We start from the raw sequence: 13,954 nt of genomic DNA on the forward strand, positions 1-13,954 counted from the left end.
CTATGTCAACCTATTGCCATATTATACATTCAGAAAATATATTTATTATAAATTTGGCATAATAATTTTGCACAATAATGGAGAAAAAAATAAATAATGTAAAAATTATCTATCAAACTATACAGCTCAATCTATTCATTCTTCCTTTTTGTTTTGGGCTGTTTTTCCCTGTAACTTTGCAAGTTTCTGGGAAGATTTGATAAAATAAAACAAGGAGCTATAACCTCACATCAAAATGTGTCCCTTGGTTCTATCAAGTTGAATAAAGCATCACAGCATTTGGTTTATTGTGAAAACCACAAAACCCCACCCCACCCTCCATCTCCTCTCTCTCTCTCTGTCTCTCTGTCTCTCTCTCTCTCACTCTCTCTCCCTCTCTCTCCCGCCTCCCCCCTCTCTCTACTTGTCCGTTAGTGTGATCAATTTCTCGACTTCCTCCTTTTGGTGTGGCTAGGCTGAATACCAGAACACAGGATATGCCTATGCCTAGTGTTGCTCTCGGTTTCGCAGCAGCAGTAGTAGTGCTTGAGGACAAACACGCTGTGCAGTCGAGATGAGCACAGGGGATGTGGTCTGCACCGGCTGGCTCATTAAATCCCCCCCTGAGAAGAAACTAAAGAGATACGTGAGTATACATGTGTTGTTATTATGCCTTTTACCTGAACTGTCGTAATACCAGTCTATGCTGTGGAGCAGTGGTGTGTGTGTGTGTGTGTGTGTGTGGGTTGTTTACATGATACATCTTCTTCCTCTTTTCCATTGCAAAGTCTTTTTGAGAGGTTTGGTTGCATAATGTTAAAGTATTATTTTGATGAATCATAAACTAATACAGCATTTTAGCTATAAGCTATGATCTACTTTGAATAGGCCGCTTTATCCCATTAATATTAATACTATAGATGTGAACACTTTCATGAATATGACCTATTGTAGACTGAGGTCATGTGATGGGAGGAGAAGGCCATACGAGGTCTGTTTTGGGAGAAAGCTAGCTTGTCATTTTAAATTAGGGTGTGCATTGTGAAACATGAGAAGTACTGTCATTGCAGTACTTCAGAATGACCAGACAAGCAAAAAACTAAACAAAAAAAACAACAACCAAGCTTTTTTTTTTTTAATGGATGTTTGGACTTTCTCTCTTTACAAATTGGAAAGGTCATTTTAGGTCCGCTCCAAACCACTGTTGTGTGTTTGGTCGGGGGGGGGGGGGTAATTATTAGAGAGAATAAGAAACTTATTTTGTTTTAATTGTGTTTAAATGTTTTGTGAGAGCTAGAGGATATGGAGTATGAAGTTTTCTGTATTGTGTTATTAGTAGATAAATAAAGATACAGCATCCACAAGTTCCCTCTCCCTTATACAGAAGAGGACATGATTCATTTAAACAAGGAATCTGATAGCATCAAATGATTCATTGGTTATGTAGTTAATGCTATGAATTCAAAACAGAAAATAAAAGTAAAATAAAAAAGGGTCTAACCACACAAACTACCAAAAATCTAATGTTAAACTGCTGCTGTCAACAACCATTGTTTTGTGCGCCTTTCCTCCCTATACCCTTTTAAATCAATGAATATTTAGATGAGGCATCTAAACTGAGGGATGAGTTTCAGCATACTTGTTAAATTTAGTGACCAAGGAAATAAACACCTCTGTCTTTTTTTTATCACGTAGAAAGAACTTCCTCTTCTTGGTAGCCTATACTTCTGGGAAACATGAAAGTATGTTCTGCTTAGTGACCATAGCAAAAGCAACAAGTGCTGTGTAAAGTGATGCATTTGCTGCAAAGCATTGCTAAATGAGTTCTGATTTATTTTCCATGACTAAAGTCTAATTTATACTTTGTTGTATAATTGTGTCGCTTGCTTATAAGGATGGGGTTGGGGGGCATATGAATTATGCAGTACTTTGAATGAAGTGCATTAACATCAAAGTTTGAAGTTCAGTTCAAACTAGTTCATGTGTGACTCTGTCTAATCTTCTATCCCTACAGACATGGAGGAAACGCTGGTTTGTGCTTCGAAGAGGCCGCATGAGTGGCGATCCTGATGTACTGGAATACTATCAAAGTAAGGGCTCCAAAAAGCCAATCCGCACCATTGACCTGAAGGAGAGCGAAGTGAAGATGCAGACAGATCAACTCATTCTAAAGAGAGCGTTCAGTGGGAAACATCTCTTTGTTGTAAAGACGTCACGTCGCATATTCTACCTGTTGGCTAAGACTGAAGAGGAGATGAACAGGTGGATTCAGGGCATCAGTCAAATTTGCCACTTTGCACCACTGGAAGATGCAGGTAATAACATACAGGTTTTTGTTGTTTTATGTTATGTTAAACTCTCATTTCCTTACCAAGCACTTATTTATTTACATGATCAAATTAATAACATTTTACTTTACACCGCCAGACAATACATGTTATTGCCACTGGTATAATATGGTTTTTGGCCTTTGCTCTCTTTGCTTTTTAGCTGGTTGCACTTAATGTTGACAACCATATTCTTAGTTAGCGTTGCAGCATTGTAAGTCACTGTGGTTGAGACTTGCAAGAATCTTGGAAATCCCTAGAACGGGGCCACCCATATTTGGCATCATATCTGGCGGTTGGAGCGTTGTCATCTGCGTGGAACAGATAGAGTAAGCAATGATTTCCAGAGAAAGAGGGAAAACATGCAGAAAGGCCTACCCACTACTGGAAATGATGCAGTTGCTGAACTATCTGATACAGAATTTATGGGAACCTGTAATACAAATATGCAATTTTAATAACATTAGCAAACACACTATATTCTCTAGAAAAAACACTGGAAATGTACTGTCCCTACAGTGGTTTTTTTGCTAATGCAGACTGTTCACGTACGTCCGAATTGATGTCCGAATTCTGTCAAACTAGTGAACATACATCTACGTATAAACAAACCCAAGAACCTCTATAAGTCTGCCCACAAACCTCAAATCCCTCTCTCTCTTTCACTCATAAAAGTGGAATAATTCTTCCCTGTCACCCCAGGCCCACATCATGCTTCAACTGCTGCACCATTGACTACTAATCATGACGAGTCCATGTTAAGCGAACACAGTTATCCAATGGACTATCTCTTCCTCTCACAGTGTGAGACCGGGAGAAGTGTAAGCATTAGGTATGTACAATCTGTAAAACCTCTTACATGGGAGGAAAGTCACAACACTTCAGTTTTTAATATATGTACTGTTTTCTATTTTTCATATTTGTAGATGTGACAGTTTTTCTAACTCCGAGAGCTCTCTGGAACAGAAGTCATCAGATGATATGGTCGAGGACAATTTTTCCTCATCCCTGTCCATCAATATAGCTTCATCTTTTGCTCACACTGGTCTCCCTACTTTTACCGATAGAAGGATGAGTATTCCTCCTTTCAGCGCACCATGCACTCCCTTAGCCTATGACAGGCCATGCAAGTTGACAGCATCTTCTTCCTCTCCACTAGCACGCTCCTGTGCAACAGTCATTTTCCAGTTTGACAAACATTTCTCTTCTGAATTATTGGAGGCAAGCACTGATGGACAAACACCTCCTCCACTGCCGCCTAAACCATTTTCAGAGCAGCTAAGAGATGAAGGAGCTCATGGACGATGGGGAATGAGTGCACAGGGAGTCTCAGGTCAACCTGCACTGATCTCAAGTAGGTTCACTCTGTCAAGCCTAGACCATGTCAAAGCAGGTACTGAATATTGTCAACAGAAGAGCTAGCAACACATTACCTAACATTCTATGGCTCCCCAATCTCAGTGGAGTGTCTGGCACAAATGATAGAAGGAAATATGACAAAACATTGTGATTAATATACTATACTGGCAAACTTGCAGCATCTGTAAAATGTTATGACATTTTGAGAATCAAGTTCAGGTTTTGTTTGGCACATTTTCCACAGAGAAATCTAATCACATGGGGGAAATTAATCATGCTCTCATTCAACTCCTGATATGAGTAGTGAATCTTATCCCATGCTGTTGTTAGTTCAAAATGGTTGTGGGGATGTCTTCTTACAAATAGGCTTCATAAACATCAAAGTGAAATATCTTCAATGTATAATTTGTTTTAGGAGACATTGAGGCCAAGTCATCAAGGGTCAATATGCTGAGTCTTCATTTGGTGAGTAAGATGTTGTAAACTAGGTAGGATATTCTTGTCATGAATGGCTTAAGTGTTTATTGATTGTCCAACATAATTGATACAGATGGTGTTACCATGATGACAGAGCCCATGACTTTCTTACCTATTGTCTTTTCAGCAGCCTTTAAATACTACTACAAATCCAAATGACGCAGAAGACCTGTATATCCCCATGGCATCTCCACCTGCCTTTGTTACTGGCAAAGAGTTTGATGGTTACATCCCCATGAGCCCAATGTCTATGAACTTCCTCAAGAAAAACTGCACTGCTGACTCTCCTGTCAGCCATACTTCTGGTGTGTGTCAGTTTGGAGATCTAGCGCCACCTCCAGTTAACCGGCACCTCAAGCCTCCGAGGGCAGGTGAGAGAGAGCTTTACGGTTAATATTTGGAATAGTTCATGATATTCTGTGGAAATTCAAGGTACCATAGGTGGGCCTGGACCATGGTCCAGGCACCTTGGCTGGTAATCCAGTCTGGTGTTGCATGTCACCCCCCCCCCCCCCCCCCATCTCTCTCCCCATTTTCTGTCAGCCTACTGTATATGCCTCTATGAAAAATATAAAATAATTAATAATAATTAAAAAAAGGTACCATAGATGTTACACCAGTCAATCTTTGGCTGGGGCTCCTCGTAAGACTATTTTCTCATCTACAGTAATTTTAGTTATTTATGCCTTTATTCAATCTTGGGTAAACGTTTGTAATCATACAAGATAGTAAATAACAGGTACATTTTATTCTATCCTGCAACTATCTCAAAATACTACCATCTATGGTGACATAATGAATATATAACCATAGACGGATTTTTGTAGAAAACCAAACAAAAATAAATGTAAAAAATTTACAGATTAGAGGATCATGTCCAATATTAATTCTTTCCTTGAACCTTAGCTCGCCCCCCACCCCTTGATTTGAGAGACCTAGCTACAATAAAAGAATGTTCCACCCATCCTCCTCTGAGCACAATGACTGATCCAAGGTGAGATTAAATACAGTTAATAAATCAATGAAGAATAACATTGAACAATAACCAATGACATTTAAATGTCATTGGTTATTGTCAAGTTCAGTTAATTACAGTAACCTACTTTAATGCTTTCATAAATCATACATATTTATTAGTTTCTCAGTTAAGGCAGATACTGTATGATTTATTTAATGGCAGCAGTTGTTGATCTCAATTCATTTCTTTCTTCCTGCATGTTTGTAATTGTGTTAATCCCAGCAATTCAAACGTTTTACTTCTTGAGAGAAGACATGATGAGAACGGGGAAAATAATGAAGACGAAGACAAAAGCTGCAACACAACTGTAAAGTTATTTTCACTGGGATTGAAATCACTTTCTTAATACAAATCCAGATAATATAATGGTTAAGGCTTAATTGTACAGTGATTTAATTAATAAACTACAACATTTCCCTTTACCTGACTGACATGAGAGATAGAGCAGAGATATTGTACTAAGAATGCATACATTGTTGACTTTGTTGTCCTGAATTATAAGTATTTGTGGTCCCATCAACAGCAATGACTTTGACTATTATGTTCATGGTTTCTCTTTTATGACAGTATTGGAATAGTAGATCAAACCTCGACTATCTGTTCTTGGATTTCAATTCTGCATCCCCCTCTCCTACACAGAAGGTATGTCACTGAATAAATATACACTACAAGAGTTGCACTGTCTTACTTTTTACTTACTTAAGTCTGCTGCACAGCTGGCTTCTTACAGCTGCTGACCTTGTAAGCCTAATTTATAGTCGACATAAGACCGTGTAAATCGCCACAAATAACTGATTTTCAGCAATGTCCTGTGTTTCTATAGTTATTTAAGAATAAATTATGCTTTAAGACAGTGGATCCAAACAGCAGTGGAAAAATGCATACTAACAACTAATAGTAGGCCTAATACCTCTAGAATTTCTATTGATAAAGCAGATCATAGCCTAATTAATTAACAATCATTTTGGGATAATTTTCCTCTTTTAAATTGTATTTTATTAAAAAAAAAAAAAAGATCTTCAGTCCAACTAAGGTTTCTCTCATTGTTTAACAGAAGCCTCTTGTGGCTGATGAGCACAGAGTGGATTACGTGCGGGTGGACGAGAAGAAGACTCAGGCCCTGCAGAACACTAAAATGGAGTGGAATGATGTCCGTCAAAATTTTAAATCATACAAGGAAAATACACAATGACAATATCAGGTACATTTCATTTCAACATGCAGGAGAGAAATAAAGGCATTGGCTAATAAGGTTCATCGGTGGGATATTGTTTTATTCTCTCATTCGAGCACTTTGAAAGTCTATTTGATACTTAATGTTTCTATAGAAGATATAAGACAATTTTGATTGACGGCTGCATCCTTGTAAATATTGCCTAATCACAATCTGTGTCACAATGTTAGACTGTTTTTTGTTTGTTTTTTATGTGTGCAAAGGACATTGCTTGTTGTTTAAGTCCAAATGAAACCAAAGGAGCAACAGACATAAGGCTAATTATGTGTCTGTAAAGAAGTAACTAATTTGTAATAATAGGCTATATGTGTAAACATTCCCCTCCCACATGATGGAACATTTTAAACTTGATTGAATGTCATATATAGTTTTTTTCTCGTTCTCTCTTTACTTTATAATTGCTACCATGACGGCTATTGGGTGAACAGATTACTATGATTGAAATGTTTGGTAAAGGGCATTTGTTTGACTATTTGTCTTGCTCCAAGCCTATGACTAATGACTATTACATTTAGGCTCAGCCGCTTTCAGATTGGAACCATTCGTAATGTTGTCATAAGGGGCACGTTAACTATTGTGGGCATTAAATGGGGGACTATCTTATCTGTTTTCAGATTTGTTATCTAATATTTTTCACTGAACAATTCAGATTTGTGGCTATAATAGCCTATAGGGTCAATAATATAATTATACTGTAAGTTACAAGAGTAAAATGAAGTTATTTTCTCAAACGGATTCAACCAACAGTTGTAGGCTACAACTATGTGTTCAATGCTTTCTTTTTACATCCTATAAATACCAGTAGGTCAACACAAGAGATTTTGTTGTTGTGTTATTATAGTTGTTGTTTGTTCGTTTGTTGTTGTTGAGTTTTGTTTTTTTAGGGGGGGGGGGGGGCTGAGGACTCCTCAACACAGAAATAATGAAGAATAGCAGCAATACTAAGGTGGGGGGGACATGAAACTACAACGTGTGTGTGTGTGCGTGTGCGTGTGTGTGTGCGCGCGCGTGTTGGGGGGGTACACTACGTCATTATTACGCGCCTATAAGTTGTGGTACAACATCAATGGATACTGCTGAAAGGAGAGGTTTGGAAGTCAAGTCATTGTTACCATCAGTACTCGGTCGGAGCAGTAAAAGCTGTGTGCTGCTGGTAGGTCGTTTTTTTAATCACACCAGTCTGATCGTCATGCGTGACATTTAAATGCAGTTTTTTGTGGTTTCTTCTCGTTTACCTGGGTTAGCTAACCTGGCCTAGATACGTGTTGTTTTAGCTACGGTTAGCAGCCAAGCTCTCAAAACATCTTATCACAGGACCACACAACTGCCTATGCGAACTACGCGACGAGCTCACACTGTGTGGGATTATTATCGAGCAACTTCTAGATATGTGGAAACAATTGTACTGTATTGTATGGGCTCGATTTCAGATTAGGGCCTAAGAGGGTCGATTGAAAGGCAATAACGCTAGTTTTGTCACAGTTACCGAAAATTGCAGATCTGAAAAATGCAATGCGCGACGCTGTTATACGAAGAAACAAAGCCAAGGCTTTAGCCAATTTGAGTTTCGGTGTTGGGTAAATTACGCTAAATCCATCTGCATTTACCATCCAGCACTTGACTTTTATTCTGATAGTCTTGCGTTTAAATACCGCAGTATTTCAACAGTTTATGAATCGCAGGTAGGGCGTATTTTTAGCCAGCAGGTGTTGTGTCTCTTCTCTTGGCCTATTTAAAAAGAAAAGTGGGACATTAAAGTTTGGGCCCGATGCGTTGTCTATCCTAGCAGAGGACGTGTGAGGAAGAATGTAGCCCCAGGCTGTTCTAAACCGCCTATTTGGTGTTTTGCTCCAGTCCAGTGTATTAATATAATATTATGCAGGCACATTTTCAAGATAAGATTTCACTGGTCACAGACAGGTTGTAGTTTACATGGCTGTGTGGTGGAGTCGACTTTTGTTTCTAATCTGGTGACTGGTCACCATGCAAACAATTGAAAGGGAAACAGTGAAACATAGAACAAATATGAATAATAATAAACAAACAAGAATAGAATAAATTGGTACATTCTATGGTTAAAAAAACAAACATGCTTTTTACAAGCGTGTTTAGATTTTGTTCCATTCCAAAGACATCCCGGGCAAGACGAATACCTGTATAGGAATTTTTGCCAAAACCTAGTTTTAACTTGTTTGACTTGCTGTTACATGATGTTGCTGAGAAATGGGGCATTACCATTAAATATGGTTGATTTAATTGTTCAGATAATGTTAACATTTGGTCTTAATTGCTCTTCCATCACGTTTAATTTAATGTTAGTAATAGTGGCAAGTCTAGGACTAGGACGTTCTAATTAATTGAGTTTGCAACTAGACACATGGCATGTTTTGTTGGTGGCATTTTCACTTATTTCCTTGTAGTTCAGTTTATCATCCCTAAGTAACAATGTTATTACTTAAATGTAGAATAATTAATGGTATATTTAGTGAAGGACTTTAATGCATATACTGTATGCCTACACTGCCTACACACTGTAGGCTATACATGCATTAAAGTACTTCACTAAATATACCATATATATATATATATATAAATATACCAGTTATACAGTACTTGGTTGTGCATCATGCCTCACACTGAAAATAGCAGATCAACAAGCTCATAACATGTCACAGTATGATGCATTGGGAGATTGTAGATTGGCTATTTTCAGGCGAGCTGCAGTGCGCATAGCAAGTATAAATGTAAATCAGATGTAAATGCTCATGCTGAGGTTCTTTTTGTGGTGCAAACTTGGCACACTCCTTACTATCAATGTGATTGGTAGACATAACATCTGAAATGTTCCAGCATTCAATACATGTTCTTTTAAAATTCGTATTATCTCGTCTTAATTTTCAGGAAAGCCTTACAGTGGAGGGGCCTGGAGGACATCTTGACTGCTGCGATCGTACAATCTGGCTGTGAATGTTCACATATATACGATGGCTTCTTTTTGGTTCATCATACTGTAGATTTGGTAACCATGGCCTCTCACAAAGTAAACAAGCAAGAAAATGACTGCGACCACTTGGCTTCAGCCTGTGAACAGCTGTCGGTGTGTGGTCCGGACCAGACTGACGAGGCGCTTCAGGTTGAGCTACACGCCACTCCGAAGCCTCAAACACCTGGGAAGTTTCGGAGGACTGCTCTGAGGTTTTTTGGAGTCCGTAAAAATATTTGTATTTTACCGTCTATATTTGGAGGCAGGAACAAGTGGTCTTCAAAAAAAGGACTAGGCAAAAGCAAAACACATGATGGACTCAGCAAGGCAGGTCAAGATGACAATCCGGACGGTAGAGTTGTTACAGCTGGACATTTTGAGTATCACAGTCAGAAGGAGGCTTCCACAAAGTTCCACAGTGAATTTAACCAGCCTGCCGATCAGAAGTCTTTGTCCCTCAACCGGCAAAAAAAGGGACTGAGGAGCCTATTTCACAGCCTTAAGAATCATAAACACCATAGAAATGTTGAACTGGAAAAGAATGAAATGATTGCAATGTCCTCTCATCTCTGTAACAAAGAGGCGCCTGTTGTCCAGGACAACATGAACCAATATGTCACAGAGTGCCTGGACAGCTTGTCTGAACCCAATGTGCCTGGTTTTACAATTGCCGTATGTGGTGCAAATATTGTCCCTGAATGTATTGACGTCGATGTGACGTTGGAGAATATTACGGTTAGGCAAGGAAGTTTTACGTCTTTGCTTGAGGATCAGATGCTTGTTGATCAAATGGAGGGGATGAACATGATGGCAGAGGTTTCCAACAGACATGAGGGTCGCAGAGCACGCAGTGATTCTTGTCCATCACTTCAAATGACCCCAGAGCCTAAATTGAAGGGCCAACAGCCTATTGGCTCATCGGATCAACTCAACCTCATTTTCGGAGAGGTCGCCTCGCTGAAGAGTTTTGATTCACTCACTGGCTGTGGTGATATAATTGCAGACCAAGATGATGACAGTATAGCAGAGAGCACCGTCTCAGGAGAAAGGAGCAGAAATGCCGGAAAAAGGACATCTTGTTACCTCACTTACCAGGGTGGGGGTGAAGAAATGGCCTCTCCTGATGATTTTGGTGGGGATAGCCTCCCTGACCTTTGGGGAAATACAGCTGCTGAGGAAATGGGCTATACTTTCAACAAAGACTGCAGTGCAAGTTTGACTGAAGAACTATCAGATTCTCATCTTTTGGACTTAATGAGCAGTAACAGTGTACTGCAATCTGGAGCCACAGGCACAGATACATCTTCTATGGCTGATGTTTTGACTCCACAGAGTGAGCATCAAGAATCTGTTCCAAATAGCGATGAAGGTTACTATGATTCAACAACTCCAGGACCAGATGAGGAGGGACAAGAAAAGGTTGACAGAATAAGAACAGATAGATTACCAAGAGACAGTTACAGTGGTGATGCCCTCTATGAACTTTTTGCGCCTGATGACAGCCTCATCAGCCCATGTTATGAAAACCAATCAAAACTGCCCAAAGCAGAGCCATGCAAGTATTTAGGTGAACCAGTAGATGGGAAAGGTTCTGCCTTTGTGCCCAAGACGCATCATTTACAAATGATAGGTGCTGAGCTCTATGAAGTACAAGATTTTCTGGCTCCAGAAATGTATAGCATGGGTAAGCAATCCAAAGAGTTGCCGCCATACCCGAGAGGTCTGCAAGAGAGTAACTTAAATGAGACCGTTGATTTGAATTTAGCACATCAAGCATCTTTCAATAAAAATACTATAAATCCAGAGGCCTTTGATGAAGAGAGAAATATACCTGCCCCAGTGGAAAAGACATCGAGATCTATAAATGCTGAGTGTGAGAAAAGACATGGCAACCTATCATTATTGAGTGCATCTGACCTACATTTTGATCCCTTCTCATCTGAAACATTTTGTGAGAGAAAAGCACTTCAAGATGAAAACCAGGCTCTCTCTCTACTATACAGAAATAATGCTTCCAAAACTTCTTGTGATTTGGATTATGGACAGACAGTTTGCTTTTCACAAGCCCTTGTAGACTACACTAAACACACCCAGTTGTTGAGTAGCTCACCTGGTAGCATGGATGGCTTGGACACGCATTCGTCCTTTGCCCAGAATATGCAGGCTTTACCTCCTATTGTCACCTTTGATGTAGTCGACATGCATAATGAGGGTGAATATGATGAACAACTTCAAATGGAAATGGAAGAGGACATTACATCGCCCTATCAACAGTTTGAAGAGAGCTACCTGCAAAAAGATGCATTTGCTGACTATCAAATGTTAGACCTGTATGAACAGAGTCTCTTCAGCAATACTTGGGCCATTGCTAGTCTCCCCCGCCACCTTAGCCTTACAAGAGTCAATCAGTCGATGAGTCCCTTGTGTCTAGATAAGAGAAGTAGATCTCTTGACACAGAGAGCCTGGATTTAAAGATCGCTGACAAATACAGAGGGAGCAGTGCAGCTATTGTCACCTGTCCTGAAACCGAAAAAGTCTCCAAAAGAGAATCCTCTCAACATCATAGAAACAATGGACACATGTTGACTTCTGAAATCAGAGACGATAGCAGCATGCTTTTATCATGGCAGACAGAGACAGCAAGGACTTTAAGTCCACCAAAAACTGATGGAAAAATAGCAGAACAAATGCACGGTCTCGGTCAAACCCAAATAAAACGCACAATATTGGGTTCCTCCTGTGATTTTATTTCACAGAGTGCAGAGCTTTGTAACAGACAATGTCATCTTCCACTGCAAGCAGATCCTTGTTTACCTCACAACTCCCTCCTTTTTTCTGATATTTTGGGAGAAGATATGTTGGTGACAGCGGTTTCAGCATCAGATGTTGGCGATGAGGATACTTTTTACTCGGCTGCTATGAACTCCCAGTCATATAGTCAATAATGGCAAAAATAGACCAGTGGCTGTTGCCCAAGGGATGCCTCAATTGGCTGCTGTAAATCGAGGTGCTTCTGAAGAGGAAATTGACTTCATCAGTGAAGCAGGAAAACCTATGGATATGTTGCGCCCCTGGCCTACAACAATAACTTAAATACTGTAGAGGCAGGCAACCGTTAATTGAAGGGAGCTCATTCTTCAAGTTGGCATTCATCTAAGCTTTTATGATGTCCCAATGAGTGTCTTGTATCTTACCTATGAAATGATTGTCTTGTTACTTTACTTGCATTTGCACAGCAAATTTATTTTTTACACCGATAGGCAGGCTATGGAAAACATTGCAGAGGCTTCTGTGCCATCATGCTGCATAAAGTGTAATGGGCCTCTCCATGGTATGAAAATGGAAAAGGGATGAATTGTATTTGCTTTGCTTGCCTCACACAGATCACATACATATGGTTCATTGTCAGTTTGAAAGTATTTTGGTGAGTAGTGTGTTTTGTGTTCTTATTGAACTGCTCCCGTTTGCATCTCATTAAGATATCCAATTGCACTAGAATTGCATAGCCTCAATATCCAGTTATTGATGGTAGTGCTACTGCTATGCTATGTTTATTTTGGTATTGATTAGTCTGCTTTCCATTGCACAGCCACCCAGGGCTGGCCAAGGTTTACGCACAATACCAAATGCCACAGTGCGTTTGTGTTTAGTGTTGTTGATGCATCTTGTTTCCAATATGGGTGATGTGTCTGCTTGGTTACAGTTTCATTTAAATAGAAATGTTTCTTTTTTTGTAGTTGTGTTTTTAAATATGTATAAATTGGCCCCTTGCCCTGGGAAGCTTTTATTGGACCTAAATGTGGAAAGAAATGCACCATAATTTTGTAAAAAAGCATGTGTAAGTGCTTCTGAAATGCACCATTCTATATGTGCCTCATATTTGTTTACCTGTCCTGCTACTGATCTATCAGATGGCAAAGTATTCTGATATTGGCCAGAAAAGCATCAATTATCATTTCATTCAAACTCTCAACAACTAAACAATAACCTGTGTTGGTTGTGAGATCAGGATGTGCTTTTATTTTATAGTGAGAACTTGTCTGAATGTCTTTGAATTTGTCATGCCAGTATCATTTTACATGATTGTTTTGATGGAATACCCACCTCCCCCACCCACCCATTGTATCTAGATTATGCTCATCATGTTTAGGTAATTGTTTGGGAAAGATATCGGATATAGTTTTGTCTCTGTAGAGGGCTGCCTTACATTAAAATAAACATCACATGACAAATGTATGCAAACCTTTTTATTTCCAGGACGTGCATGGGTTAGGGACCTAGCCTACTGTATGGCCAAGTTCAAAATGCATTACTTATCCGATACGTAATGCAATTTGAACTTTGCCAGATGCCCAGATCTGGACAGATAGACCTGTATTTGAGCAGCTGCATCTACTATGAATTTACATTTACACTATGAATTTGCATGTTCAATGGTTCGTCACTGCTCAGCTCCAATTACACCAATGAGTGAAAATTCATGGAGGAATTGAATCTATGCTCTTTGTAAAGTTTATTATCTGAAAACGTGTAATGGACTCTGAATTACAACCTGGCTTAAAAAGGTAATGTATGG

At 39.4% G+C, this 13,954-nt stretch overlaps 1 protein-coding gene across 6 annotated transcripts; it reads left to right on the forward strand.

Moving 5' to 3' along the window:
- The first annotated feature begins 505 nt into the window (after positions 1-505).
- Positions 506-13,614, forward strand: LOC310874269 (GRB2-associated-binding protein 3-like). Of its 6 annotated transcripts, none has more exons than XM_083787001.1 (11): positions 506-625; positions 1,994-2,294; positions 3,009-3,138; positions 3,233-3,660; positions 4,081-4,130; positions 4,270-4,513; positions 5,049-5,136; positions 5,383-5,467; positions 5,728-5,802; positions 6,215-6,361; positions 9,296-9,381. In XM_083787001.1, the coding sequence occupies exons 1-10, from the start codon at positions 554-556 to the stop codon at positions 6,350-6,352; spliced, it is 1,611 nt and encodes a 536-aa protein (XP_083643127.1). In that variant the 5' UTR covers positions 506-553; the 3' UTR covers positions 6,353-6,361; positions 9,296-9,381. The 6 variants fall into 6 exon arrangements, with proteins under 6 accessions (XP_083643127.1, XP_083643128.1, XP_083643129.1 ...); XM_083787002.1 differs by lacking the exon at positions 9,296-9,381 and adding an exon at positions 6,489-6,611; XM_083787004.1 differs by lacking the exon at positions 9,296-9,381 and adding an exon at positions 1,675-1,721 and having other exon boundaries at positions 533-625; positions 6,215-6,354.
- The last annotated feature ends 340 nt before the right edge of the window (positions 13,615-13,954 follow it).

This window comes from Protomyctophum parallelum (genome assembly GCF_964188405.1).
Source record: "Protomyctophum parallelum genome assembly, chromosome: 1".
NCBI lineage: Eukaryota > Metazoa > Chordata > Actinopteri > Myctophiformes > Myctophidae > Protomyctophum > Protomyctophum parallelum.

Bases quoted from the DNA above. Each gene is read 5' to 3' on its own strand.
- LOC310874269 (XM_083787000.1), top strand. From the start codon at position 6,231: ATGAGCACAGAGTGGATTACGTGCGGGTGGACGAGAAGAAGACTCAGG. The intron at 6,362-9,295 runs GTACATTTCATT...CTTAATTTTCAG, and splicing joins ATACACAATGACAATATCAG to GAAAGCCTTACAGTGGAGGG.